The 15,000-nt window shown below is 43.4% G+C and overlaps 1 protein-coding gene across 3 annotated transcripts in view; it reads right to left on the bottom strand.

Moving 5' to 3' along the window:
• The window catches only part of bicc1a (BicC family RNA binding protein 1a), a 58,705-nt gene that overhangs the window by 25,776 nt on the left and 17,929 nt on the right, over positions 1-15,000 (bottom strand). For 2 of the 3 annotated variants that reach the window (XM_053633213.1, XM_053633215.1), the window contains exon 2: positions 14,639-14,685. In XM_053633213.1, coding sequence (XP_053489188.1) covers positions 14,639-14,685 — 47 coding nt within the window. The remainder of the gene's footprint in view (positions 1-14,638; positions 14,686-15,000) is intronic. The other variant, XM_053633214.1, reaches the window with a different exon arrangement.

Raw genomic sequence — 15,000 nt, 5'->3', positions numbered from 1 at the left:
TTTTTTATTTTTATTTTTATTTTTAAAGAGCACCATCTTGAGGTCACTTCTAACTAATGATCATAAACGCTAGCAGTAGGAACACACACACACACACACACACACACACACACACACACACACACACACACACACACACGTAAAGCAACAGTAAGGTCTCTAAACCTGCTGCACGTGTGTGAGACGCTCTTGTGGATGGCTGCGAGATCGTCAGTTACGACACACATCATCTCTCAGTGGAACCTTCAGAACCTCTGAACCAATCAGAGTCTCCAGACATTAACGTCAGGTGTGTAACGACTATGATGGATGACTACGTCGATGGACATACACTACACGGCCAAAAGTATGTGGACACCTGACCATCACACCCATACGTGCCTCTTCTACTAAACTGTTGCCACAAAGTCTGAAGCGCACCATCGTGTCCGAAGTCTCTGTGTGCTGTAGCTTTACAGTTTCCCTTCCCTGGAACCAAGAGGCCCAAACCTGAGCACAAACCTGTGCCAGCTCCATGAAGACACGGTGTGTTAAGGTTGGTGCTGAAGAACTCACGTGTCCTGCACAGAGCCCTGACCTCATCCCCAATGAACACCGTCGGGATGAACTGGAACACCGACTGCACCCCAGACCTCCTCAGTACCTGCCCTCACTAACGCTCTTGTAGCTGAATGAACCCAAATCCCCACAGCCACGCCCCAAAATCTAGTGGAAAGTCTTCGCAGAAGACTGGAGCGCGTTAGAACAGCAAAGGGGGGATAAATCTGCGGAAAATCTGAAAGATTGCAAAATACTGCATCCGGGAGGGACTGAGTAAGAGCAGAGGACAAGTAACGCAGGCTAGAATTTAAATATACAGTGTTTATGCAGAAACCTGGGCTCCAAAGTGCTGAAGTGTCTTGGTTGTCACTCTGTAGCGTTTTCCCCAGAGTGCGATCGCTCGAATAGGTGACGGACAGAACGCGAAGAGTCCGCAACGATGTGCTCTGAACTGGGGATGTCACGAGAACCGATACTTCGGTACCAAGTCGGTACCAAGATTCTTAAAACGTCACGGTACTTGTTTTTCTGCAGTAGCGTGGGTACCGTTGGTTATGAATGTCCCGCGGTTGCAATTCGCAAACCATGTCAAACAAAATAAATAAATAAATATATATATACACACACACACACACACACACACACACACACACACATATACACACACACACAATTGGGGGAAATAAGTATTGGACCAGTCAACCTTTGTTTCAGTAAATATATTTCCTATGAGGTTCTTCACATTAAATTTTCACCAGACTTTGGTATTAACTCAAGAACTCTGGAAATATAAAGAAATCCACACGTTAAAGTCCATAAATTAAGTTATGTGTAATAACGCGGAATGTAATAATGCGGGGAAAAAAGTATCGAACACGCCAAGTGAAATATATTTAATAGTTAGTGGAGCCTTTGTAACGACAGCTACAAGACGCTTCCTGTAGGAAGAAATTAACGTTCCGCGGTATTCAGGTGTGATTTTCGGCCCGTCCTTCTGAACATATCGTCTTTAAATCTTGTTCAGTTGGATTCGAGTCAGGTGATTGACCGGGCCATTCTAACACCTGGATTTATTTTCCTCTGAAACCAATGGAGAGTCTCCTTCACTGTATGTTTTGGATCGTTGTCCTGCTGGAAGCTCCACCCACGTCTCATCATCATCATCATCCTGGTGGATGGCAGCAGATTCTTCTCAAGAATCTCCCGGTAAAGGGCTCCATTCATCGTTCCTTCGATTATATGAAGTCTGCCAGTACCATATGATGAAAAACAGCCCCACACCATGATGCTTCACCTCCAAACTTCACTGTTGGTGTAGTGTTTTTAGGGTGATGTGCAGTGCCGGTTCTTCTCCAAACATGGTGTGTAGTACGACAGACAAAAAGTTAAATTCTGCTCTCGTCTGACCAGACGACACTCTCCCAGTATCTCATAGGCTTGTCCAAATGAGTTGTAGCAAACTTTAAACAAGCTTCGACATGCCTTTTCTTTAGTAATGGAGTCTTGTGTGGTGAGCGTGAGCACTGGACTGCATAGTCTATTGTTTTCTCTGTGACGATGGCACCTGCTGCCTCCAAGTGTTTCTGGAGCTCTTTCCGAGTGCTCCTTGGTCCTTGAGCTACTCTTCTGACTGTTCTTCTGACTCCCTGGTCAGAAATCTTGCGAGGAGCTCCTGTGCGTGGCCGGTTGATGACGGCGTGATGTTGCTTCCACTTGCGGTTAACGGCCCTAATGGCGTTCACTGGAGGATTCAGAAGTTTTGAAATACGTCCGTATCCGATTCCATCGATATGTTCCGCAACAATAAGGTCGCGAAGGTCTTGGGAGAGCTCTCTGCTTTTACCCATCATGAGATGTTTCCTGTGTGACACCTTGATAACGAAAAGCCTTTTTAATAGACCATCAATTTACAAACCCAGCTCATATTAATTTGCACAGATAGGAGGTATAATTACTCACGGATTTCAGCTAGTTCCTTGCCTTACCTTGCCTTGGAGAACTGCTTCCCCCCATGTCATTCCACTTTATTACACATAACTTTATTTATAGACTTTAATGTTGTGAATTCTTTATATTTCCAGATGGTGGTAAGGAGGTGTTTATTTAACATTTACGGAAGGAGTCTTTGGAGCCTTTGCTTCCCGGACCCCACTTTTGAGATCCGTAGCTCTGCACCCTTGGCTGAAGTGCACCCCAGACCACGACAGAGCCGCATCTGTGACTGTTCTTGTTCTTCTGACTGACATACTGGTACCATCATGTGGAAAAAAACTGTCACATTTGGACCGCTGGCCAATAAGACGTCACGCTCCGAGGTCTTAAGTTTACGACAAGCTTCTGCTACACACCCTACACCATCATTCCTCATCAGACTTCATCTCACAGTCGGAGCACCCACTCGGTTGCCAGATAACTCTGCCAAATCCTGAGCAAGCGTTTCACTAGAGTTCAGTCAATCCTTTAAGCCTTGGGTACATTCTATAGCTCTCAAAAACAGAATTCGAACCATGAAAACACACGCCTCGATGGATTTTAACGCGGAACGAAAAAACCCTTGTGAAACGTTTGTATGTAGACATCTTGAGCAAAAGTAAGTGCTGTTTAGTGCAAGTCATAGTAGCGTGTGGTGTCCAAGAGCGCAATATTATTCTTTTAAGTTAGACGGCACAAGAAGCCATGACTCACTCGCCAGGTTCGTTCGTTTTAGACATTTACTAACCCTTTGTTTAGTAATGTAAGAATTTATCATTCAGCACATAACATAATATTACACATCTGGTCAGGACAAATATTTTACACGGGTGGTTTTTTCTTTCTTTCTTTTTTTTTTTTTTAAATTCATTCACTCACAGCTTTTTGCTGTTTATTTAACATTTACATAAAATCTCATGTATAAGTCAGTATGTTTTCTGACACGGAAGTCAGTTCCTATAGCAACCAAATACAGGTATCTCACCGGAGAGTTAATGAGACCCAAAAAAAAACACAGCTTGTTATGTAACAGAGAAAGCAGAAAGAGTAATAACATTAAAAAGCGCACCGTGTCGATCATTAACAAATTGAAAATTATAATGACTGATTTACCAATGAGCACGTTCGCCTCACACCTCCAGGGTCGGGGGTTCGATTCCCACCGTGGCCCTGTGTGTGTGTGCGGAGTTTGCATTTTCTCCCCGTGCTGCGGGGTTTCCTCCGGGTACTCCGGTTTCCTCCCCCAGCCCAAAGACATGCACGGTAGGCTGATTGGCGTGTCCAAAGTGTCCGTAGTGTATGAATGGGTGTGTGAGTGTGTATGTGATTGTGCCCTGCGATGGATTGGCACCCTGTCCAGCGTGTACCCCGCCTTCTGCCCCATGCTCCCTGGGATAGGCTCCAGGTTCCCCGTGACCCTGAAAAGGATAAGCGGTATAGAAGATGGATGGATGGATGGATGATTTGCCAATGTAGTATAAGCCGACATCAAGTAAAAGTTGATGTATTTTCTCATTTGCATAAAGTAAGTTTCAGGATTCCTTTAACTGCAGCTGCTATAATAATAATAATAATAATAATAAAATGAATAATAAAGTATAATTATGTAATTATATGTGCGTGTTATATATATCTCCAAGCTGCTCTTCACTCACATCGCATGAAGAAAGAACTCGATCATAATTTGAATGATTATAGTGTTTATGACGGACATTTTAACACGGTGCTGTATTTTAAACACCGCATCAGTCTTTCTCACTTTCAAAATCTTACAAAGCAATGAGTCGATTAATAAACACACCATTAATTAGGCTTTAATAACTTCCATCTGAAACACTGAGCTGGAGAATAAGCCGGCTTTTATTCCGTGCGGAGGTAATAAACACACACCTGCACATTTCAGTGACAAAACACAGGTCTGGCGTTCTCTCAGACTCACAGCGTCTCTCCATCTTTCCATTCATTTCTCTCACACTCACACACTCACACACTCACACACGTTCTGCAAAAATATGTATGCAGTTGGACCGAAAAAAAAGCTGAGTCTGTGAAATGTCAAAATCTAAAGGGGGGGGGGGGGGAGGAAGAAAAAAAAGAGAGAGGTTAGAGACCCCCCCCCACCCCACCTTAATATTCTTGTGAGGAGAGTGTAAAAAACAATTAAAAAAATAAAAAACGAGAGAGAACACACACACACACACACACACACACACACCTTACTATCCTTGTGAGAATAGTGTAAATAAATAAATAAATAAATAAATAAATAAATAAATAAAAGGGGGAAACCTATACACACACACACACACACACACACACACACACACACACACACACACACACACCTTACTATCCTTGTGAGAATAGTGTAAGTAAATAAATAAATGAATAAATAAATAAATAAAAGGGGGAAACCTACACACACACACACACACACCTTACTATCCTCGTGAGGATAGTGTAAATAAATAAATAAATAAATAAATAAATAAAATAAATAAATAAAAGGGGAAAACCTACACACACACACACACACACACACACACACACCTTACTATCCTTGTGGGGATAGTGTAAAAAAAAAAACAAAAATAAATAAATAAATAAATAAATAAAAAAGGGGGGGGGAGAGAGAGAGAGAGAGAGAGAGAGAGAGAGAGAACGTTTACACACACACACACACACACACACACACACACCTTACTATCCTTGTGAGGACCTTCCCTAATGAAAACTGTAGTCTTTGTTTGAAGAAAGAAAAATAAAAAATCCTTTCCTCATGACAACCAATGAAATCTCCTCACCAGATCAAACCCATTAGATATTAAACTATTCTTGATGATTTGGTCCCCACCAAGATATAAACACAAATACACAAACACACACACACACACACACCTGGCCTGTATATATCTGTGTATATAGAAGTACGCCTGCTACAATAGCGCCAACGTCCAAACACTCAGCAGGCATCAGCGGAGCAGAGGAAAAACACGGCAGTGTGTGAAATTAACGCTCGTAATCCACTAAACGGGAGCGGAACAATCTGGAACACGGGTTTCGTAATTACCCGAGAAAGCTGTCTGGCATCGAAAACCATGTTCTACAATAAAACTAATCTCTACAACGAGCTGCATTTGGAAACCTGTCAGCAAATCCTGACGCACACTTTCAGGAAAAAAAATTTACATACATGAATATCACGGGGATTAGTTCCTTTTTTATTTCATACGTTTAATCTATTTTTTTTTTTAAAGGATATTATTTTGTTAGATTTTATTATTTTAATTCATTTGAATATTTTATTTATTACTTTTTAGGTCGTTGGTTTTTTTTTTTTATTGATTTTATTTTGTTTACGCCCCCCAAAATATCTGAAATACTACACAAACCACCCGAACCCCTTTTACGGTGATCATTCACATCTTGTATATGATTTTATTTAAAAAATATACATACGCTGATCAGCCAGAACAATAAAACCACTGACAGGTGACGTGAATAACATTGGTTATCTCGTTACAGTGGTACCTGTGGAGGGGCGGGAGACTTTAGGCATCAGGTGAACGGTCAGCTCTTGAAGCTGACGTGTTGGAAGCGGGAAAAATGGGCAAGCGTAAGGATCTGAGCGACTCTGACGAGGGTCAAATCGTGATGGTTGGACGACCGGGTCGGAGCGTCTCTAATACGGCAGGTCTTGTGGGGTGTTCCCGGTATGCAGTGGTTACTACCTACCAAAAGCGGTCCAAGGAAGGACAACCGGTGACGGGCGCCCGAGGATCAGCGACGCCTTCGCCAGATCTCAATCCGATCGAGCGTCTGTGGGATGTTCTAGACGAACAAGTCCCATCCATGGAGGTCTCACTTCGCAACTTACAGGACTTAAAGGATCTGCTGCGAACGTTTTGGCGTCAGATACCACAGCACACCTTCAGAGGTCTCGGAGGTGGAGTCCATGCCTCGACGCTGAGGGCACAAGGACGACCGACACGTTATTAGGCAGGTGGTTTTAATGTTATGGCTGATCTGTGTAGAAGTGTTTAACAGTAGCGCACATACTTCAAATTGGAATAAAATACAGTTTAAAAATAATAATAATAATAATCACTTCACAATGTTTCTGACCTTTGTGTGATGGAAGCAGCAGAGCGCTTGCGGTGTGTTTAACGTGAGCTTAAGTTGTGTTTAAAGTCATGGCAGTAGACAGGTGATGGTTGAGTGCATCGCAGTTCAGGCTGATTTGCTGGAAACAGATTCGTCTTGTTGTGGACATTCCTCACACCACATCCAGAACAAATGGGGTCAGTGTACGGGAAAAACATACTTTTTTCTTTTTTTTTTAATGCAAGTAAATAAATAAATAAACAGATAAACAAACACGTGGACATGTAACTCAGTCCTCTTGCGACGGTCAAATTCCTTTCGTAAGAGTTTTGCGGCACAAAGCATTACGACCTGCTGCGACAGCATGATTTCTTTCTCTTTCCTCAGCGTCTCTCAGCCTGTCGTTCTCTTTCTCCATCCTAACTGCTACTTGGCTCAGGTTTTAGTGGTGTGTGTGTGTGTGTGTGTGCATCAAGAATCTCTAATAACCAAGTGGTCGTGTTTTTTTTTTTTTGCCAAACTGTGGTTCAGATGGAAAAAGTTTTAAGAGTCCATTAAGAGTCCACGTGGAAGGACTTCAAACCCAAAGACTGGCCATCTTTTTTATTAACGGTCCGCGAGTGTTCACGTGCTGTGATCGAACTCGGGAGATCCCAAAGACGCACAACGATTCGAGCATCAATCATTAACTGATATCAGATCGGTCATCGGTGACTCTGTGGTTAGTCAGGTTGTGACGGGGTTCGTGTTAAGTCACGGTGTACGGTTAGCACGTTCGCCTCGCACCGCCAGGGTTGGGGGTTCGAGTCCCGTCTCGGCCCTGCGTTCTTCCCGTGCTTCGGGGGTTTCCTCCAGGTATTCTGGTTTCCAAACCCCTGCGTTTTAGGCTGATTGGTATTTCCAAACTGTCTCCCAGCGTGTGATGGGTAGGCACCCTGTCCAGGGTGTCTCCCGCCTCGTTCCCAGAGTTCCCTGGCACAGGCTCCATGCTCCCAGTGACCCTGTGTAGAATAAGCGGTACAGAAAATGGATGGAATCATCCGGAGATCGCAAATTCGAATCCTGACAAAACGCACAGCCGCCGTGCGTCCGCCAAGGACGCAAAATTGTCTGTGCTCTCTGGGTAGGAGGGGTGGACCACTCTTCCTCCCAGTCGAACACCAAGACAATAGCCAATCAGCAGCGTCCGTGAGCTCATGTATGTGGAAGAGGGCTGATATCACTTTCAGGTTGACTACGGAATCCATGCACGGCTGGATAAATAAAGCACATACTGAGGATAAACGCATAAAACCCTCGACCCCGAACACCTTGTCTAAGGTTAAAGGTGAATCCAAATTCCGTTAGATTATAACCAGAAGGTTGCATGTTCAAATCCCAGGATATTCCCATATATCTACTGTCTGTGCTTCCACAACACGCATCCGGATATACCCAGACCCGGACTAGAACCCCAGTGATGAGCGAATTTCTCCTCCTCTCCTCCTTTCTAATCATCTCTGAAGCATTGCGTAACGAGGTTTTGGTTATAAACGCCAAATAACAAAAACGTTCTCGTCCGTGAAGCAAAACCTTTCAGCGACGTACAAACAGAGCTTTAAATCACGGCTGCGCTCGTGCAGCTGGGGCCGAGGCTGTGATCTGGAGTTCAAGAGCGCTCTTCGACTGACTGCAGACTTTCGTCACGTTGCTGACGGGAACCAGAGGCATTTCCAGAAGTTGCACAAAACACAATAGCAGATGGCGCTGCGAGGCTGACGAGGGGTTTAACCGTGGCACCGTACCCTAGAATACCATATCGAGACTCGCACGCGTTCCCTTTACACTCGTCCACTGAAATGAAGAACACTCTGTGGAACACTCTGTCGTACGTAGCCATTACGCATGCCTTATAAATAACCAACTGCTTTTACCTTAAACATCTTATAGCTCGTTATAGTTATATATCCTTACAGTTTTGCCAACGTCCGCATCGGAACCGTTCGCGCGCTCAAAACCTGGTACGTCGTTGGAATACTTACGTCCAGCTTTGCGTCATTCAGAAGACGTTCCGCAAGGACGCACGAATAACGAGTGGAGTAGATTTCATGGAATTTACGCTTCAGACACTTGAGTTTGTTTTGACGTTCTTGGAGTCTGGTGGCTCATAGATGACTCAAAGCTGCCAACATCTCCTCGACATAAACAGCTCACAAGACAAACACACACACACACACACACACACACACACACACTGCAACCATGACAACACTCTTACCAGTCCTAGCTAGTTTCTGCTAACTGACTAGCCTAGCTTGATCTACAGATCAGAATGATCGTCGTCATCGGTAACGCAGATGAAATAAAGACTGGTGTGACTCTGGTCACGAGGAGGTTGTTTGCCATGAATCTCTTCATATTCGCTCACTAACAAGACTCGTTTCTCCTCACCAGCACTCTGTCCTCCATCTTGGATTTCTCACTTGTCTGCCAAGAAAATAAGCAAACGGAGATGGGCGGAGCATTTTAAACGTGTCCAAGAAACAATCGATACGCCGCAACCCTGACCAGGATAACATGGTTACTGAAGAGGAATGAATGAATGAATGAATGATTAACACTGGATTTGTCAGTAGTACTGAAGTCACTGAAGAGAAAGGAGGAGCCTGTAGGCCTCAGGAAGGCAGGAGTAAGATCTGGAAGGATCCTTCAAGGCCTAAGATGCTTGTGATGGTTTATGTAGTGAACAGGATTCGCATCAGTGTGTGGTTGGAGAAGCAGAACCATGAAGATTTCCCTTCACTGGAACCCAGAGGCCCAAACTTGTTCCAGCATGACGACGGCCCTGTACACAAAGCCAGCTCCAACTCGAGTGTCCTGCACAGAGCCCTGACCTCAACCCCACTGAACGACTTTGGGATGAACTAGAACACCGACTACACCCCAGACCTCCTCACACGACATCAGTCCCTGATCTCATTAACGCTCTTTAGCTGAATGAACACCAATCCCCACAGCCACGCCCCAAAATCTAGTGGAAAGCCTTCGCAGAAGAGTGGTGGTTACAGTAAGAGCAAAGGAGGGGGTGTATATATAAAACCAGATATATATTTTAGTATATATATATATATATATATATATAAAACCAGAGTTTTGTAGGACTATTTTTTTGTAGAACTGTAGAAACGTAATTAGTAGTTCTCGTAACTCGTATATGAGCTCGGCTCCGCGTTTTAAAATGAGCCTAGCGCGGACCGATCGAGCCACGGTTCGGAAGGAATCCTTCAATGTGAACGCAAAACAGCGATGATGAGCCCCGCCCACAAACGTACTACGCACAGGCAGTCCTAAGTGCTAGACCAAGCGTGATGTCCTTCAAATCTGCAATCTGATTGGCTCTTCCGTGTATATGCATCAGACTGTGATGTAAGCTGTTGGGGGAAGAAACGGTCACTAAACTGAAGAAGAAGAAAAAAGAAAAAAAAAAAAAAAAAAAGGGAAAGAAAGAAAGAAAAAAAAAAAACCGCCAACACATCTTTGGTAGCAGATTTGGGCCAGTAAACATGGTTTGTTGATTGCAGCGTCCATCAAAGGACCGCTTGAAAAAGTACCAGACTAGAAGATGGCTACTTTGCACGGCTGTGAAAGGCATGCTAATGAGTCGGGCGCTTGTGATGGCGTTTATACGGTCCATAAAGCGAATTCTGTGAGAGAAAAGAGTATTAAAGCAGTATTAGTAATGATTAGTGTAGTAAACAGGAACGTTTACGCCCTAGGTGTGCACCGCGGAGCTTCGGCGGCTTGAAGAGAAAGCGTGGGAAAAACTCTGACTCCACGTCTTCTCCTTCAGGAAGCGGCTCATTGTCAAAGTATTCAGTGGAAGCATGTCTGAGTGATATTAAAGCGCAGCGTCTGAGGGACGGGCCCAACGAGCCGTGCTGCTGCGGCTGGAGCAGATCAGCGCGAGACCACACACGAACGACGGAACACACAGAACACACCTCTCACATTCACGCATTTAACCACGCCTTTTTCCTCTTCCTCGGCACTCAAGTGGCTTCCGTTAGAGGAAAGTAAACACTCGGACATAAAAAAAAAAAAGATAATAATTTACAGAGAGAGATGAGCCTTGTGCACACTTGGGATCGATATCCGTCTTTACATGCTTGGGTGGAATACTTAGGACCCGATTCTGGGATTGTTTGGGGGCGGGGCTTATAAGCGTAGGTTTTGCGCTCGCATAGCAAAAAAGATCGTCTTGCGTTCCAAAACGGAGCCTCGTGTGCTATTCCGTACGTCGCTTCGTCAGATTCGTCTGTCTGCTGTCGATTTTTTTTTTAGCGTCCTGCAAAAACGTGGCAACGAAAAAAATGCATTTAATGGTCGGATAGATCGTATTTACGAACTGAACGCACACGAAAGCCACCACAAAGTCGTAATTACGAGTGGAGAAACTCGGGATTTTCTTTGAGGTCAGAGTTTCCGAGTCGGGGGCGCGTCGGTAAGAAACCACGGTGGGAAAATCAACGGTCTTTAGTTGGCGGTAAATTTTTCGAAATCGAATGTTTACTCGCCTCAGGAGCTGAGTTTAGTTACTTTGTGTTTGCTAGTCTATATGCGGCAAGTCACTGACGCGCCTTTGTCAGGCTTTTTTTTTTTTTTTAAATTTACCATAAAACAAGCTAACCGCCTGCACAAAACACAACAGATACAATTATTATAAATATCCAACGATAAAGTTTACAGCGGATTCATAAATTGGTTTAAAAAAATAAATAAATAAATAAATAAATAAAAAGCATAACACACCTGATGCGCATTCTTTGTTCTTCGTTTTCGAGAAGTCGGGTTAAAAACAAACTTTTTTTTTTGTAGTTAATTAAGAAAAAGGTACACCGCCATCTTGGTCCGACCTTGAACGTACCTGACGTCGTAATTACGACTTCCCAACTCGTAAACACGAACTTCCGGGACGACTCGAACGCACAGTTATACCTCGGTGACCATGATAACCCTTTCAGGGGCATCACGGAAGCAGAAACAGGAAGTGACCAGGAGGAAATGAACCAATCACGTTACTCGGCGTGTGAGCCGACACACTTACACACGCGTGTTCTTGCACGTTTGCGTTCAAAGAGCGTTTGTATGCACTATATAAAGATACACTGTTCCATTATCTCTTCTGCTTCATCTGAAAAAAGAACCAGGGAATGAAGAAGGAATGAAAAATAAATAAATAAATCGCGCAAAGAAACCAGCACCAGAAAAAAAAAAAAAAAACCCACAAACTTAATGTTTAATCTTTTCTGTTTATCTCGAGCTTTTTCTAAACCTGAACTTCCCGGATTCCTGAACATGACTCTGCCGTGTGAAACGCGACGTTTCGGCGTTCTTCTGAGCCAAAAAAACAGCCGAGCTCGTCGATTCTTTTGTTTCTGAACAATAGGAAATAAACGAGGACGGGGACTGCAATAGTTCTGCGGCTTTCCACACATCCAGGGACACATTTTTACATGATTTCTGCAGTGACAACAGGATTAGGGAAAAAGTTTATTGGTATTCCCATGGGAATGATGATAGAACGTGAATTTAGACGGCAGTAACGAGGAGAAAAGCAGGATATAGGCAGATAGTTCAGTTCCAAGAAAGAGAGATGAAACACACGGATTCTGAAATTTCACACAGTTGTTTTTCACCTTTTCTTTTTTTTTTTTTTTTTTTTCTCTTTCTGACTGGACGGGGTGCCGACCCATCTCAGGGCACAATCGCACGCACTACGGATGATTTGGAAATGCCAATCAGATTACAGCACATGTCTTTGGACTGGGGGAGGAAAACCCGGCGGAAACCCCGAAGCGCGGGGAGGACGTGCAAACTCCATGCGCACAGGCCGGAGGCGGGAATCGAACCCCCAGCTGTAGAGATGTGAGGCAAAAGGTGCCACTAAGCCACCGTGCCACCTAAATAACTCTAATAAAACGCATTTATTGTAAGGAAAATGCCTTTGCAGGACTACAGTTTGCCGATGAGCACATAGGCAAAGACCGGAGTAATGTCCTCTGGACAGACGAATCAAAGATAGAGCTGTTTGGTCACAGTAACAGCGGACATGTTTGGCACTGACCAAAGACAGCTTTTCAGGAGAAGCACCTCATACCAACTGTGAAGCACGGTGGTGGAAATGTTATGGTTTGGGGTTGCTTTAGTGCCTCAGGGACTGGACAGCTTACATTCATTAATTCAACCGTGAGTGCTTGAAGATAATGTGAGGCCAAGTGTAATAATAATAATAATAATAATAATAATAATAATAATAATAATAATGGTTGCTATATTAATTTGTATTTATAGCCTACCATATAGTGGGAGATTTTATGTTAATAAAATGACGTAATCATAATCAAACGCCCGATATGGTGTTGTCTGTTAGTTTGTCACGGGTTTGTTTGAGCGCGGCAAAATCCAGACAGGCGAGTTCTGCGATTTCTTCGTGCGAAACCAAATGTTAGATCGGCGATCTGGGAACATTTTGGATTCGGGCCTCACGAGAGAGGTGACCCAATAAATTTGGATGAAGCCGTACGTCGGCTTTGCGGGGGGGGAAAAAAAAAAAAGGTATGTGACCCAGCCGTGTTTTGAAAATTTGATTTAATATTTAGATTTTTAACACATTATTTAGGTTACCGTCCTACCAGTATTTCAAAAAGTTTTATAGGCGTGTGGGATACTACGCTTGTAAAAGATATAAAGTATTCGTCAGAAAAACGCGCGACCGTGCTTAACTCCATCTCTTTAATAGCCACTCATTCTCCTTCTCCCCTTCTGTGCAGTCACAACAGCGTATCCCACAGCGCCCTCAGGCTGTTTCTCATTGCAACAACATGAAGTTGTATTTCGAAGTGCTCAAATAAAGCCTCGTTTAACCTTTTTATATTTAGGTTTTTATTTCATGTAAGCCTATAAAATCATACATTACATTACATTACATTACATTATATTACATTATATTACATTATATTATATTATATTATATTATATTATATTATATTATATTAAATTATATAGTGATATAAATTTCACTTCCTCCTCTCCCACACCTACCTTAATGCTCTCGGTGTACACAAAGTGACGAAAAAAAAAAAGGAAAGACAAAAGAACAAAGAAACCGAAGTATCATTTCAAACCAAACTGGCAAAATAACGACGATCTGATCTCAGTCGGCTCGCGTCTACTACCGAGAGCTGACGTCTGTGAAATTCCCTGAAACTCAACGGGACAAAGTGAATGCTTTGTCTACGAGTGGAGAGAGAAATGTCAACACCTATGAGAAATCCACTTCCTCAAGTCACATACACGTGTGTGTGTGTGTGTGTGTGTGTGTGTGTGTGTGTGTGTGTGTGTGTGAGAGAGAGAGAGAGAGAGAGAGAGAGACACTATAGTAACAACTTACACAGAGACTTGTTTCATGGATGCTCAACAACATTAAATGTAGCTATAATTGGATAAAAAAAATTCAATGTATTCTTTAATTAACAAAAATTGTTAAGTGTTAAAAAAAAAAATCTGGTATAAGAGGAATTAGTCACTTAAATGACATGATGTTATTAGGAAGATAATCAACCTCTAGGTGGTAACAGCAGCGGCTGTGGGTCAGGTGGTAGAGCGGGTTGGCGGTTCGATTCCCGGCCCACGTGACTCCAGGTGTCCTTGGGCAAGACACTGAACCCCGAGCTGCTCCCGATGGCAAGTTAACGCCTTGCATGTCAGCTCTGCTACCATTGGTGTGTGTGTGTGTGTGTGTGTGTGTGTGTGAGAATGGGTGAATGAGACACAGTGTAAAGCGCTTTGTAGAACTGCTAAGGTTAAAAAAGCGCTATATAAGTGCAGACCTTTCGCATCGAGCTGCATCACACCATAATCGAACCCCATAGGTTGTCGTTCATTATTTTCCTGTAACAGCATCATCCATGCTTCTCTATTATATCCCGAGAAACTTTAAAAACCAGTGCGAAACGTACGAAAACGTAGAAAGTTGAGCTCTTACCTTCTGGAAAAAATCCTCTCCTCCGATGACTCGCCCTTCACTGGCTGCTACGAGAGAGAGAGAGAGAGAGAGAGAGAGAGAGATTGATTGATTGATTGATTGATTCAGGGTACAGTGTGAGTAACATGCATCTTATGCTAACTCAGTTAAGGCTGCACAATACGTCGTTTGTCAATCACTGACTGCGTTTACTCTACATGCACGTGAAATTCAGTTTAAGGTCTTGCAGCCATATTCAGAATATGACGGTTGTTGTAAGTATGCCCGGGTTGCCTGAGCATCCGTTAGCACCCACAATTCCACGCGGACTGAGCGGGTCTCCTTTCAGTGGATTTTCTGAATAAGGTGTTTACGTGCAACAA

The sequence above is a fragment of the Ictalurus furcatus genome, chromosome 9 (assembly GCF_023375685.1).
Source record: "Ictalurus furcatus strain D&B chromosome 9, Billie_1.0, whole genome shotgun sequence".
Lineage (NCBI taxonomy): Eukaryota > Metazoa > Chordata > Actinopteri > Siluriformes > Ictaluridae > Ictalurus > Ictalurus furcatus.
Note: the sequence above shows the minus strand (reverse complement) of the source record. Positions and strands in the feature narration are given on the sequence as shown.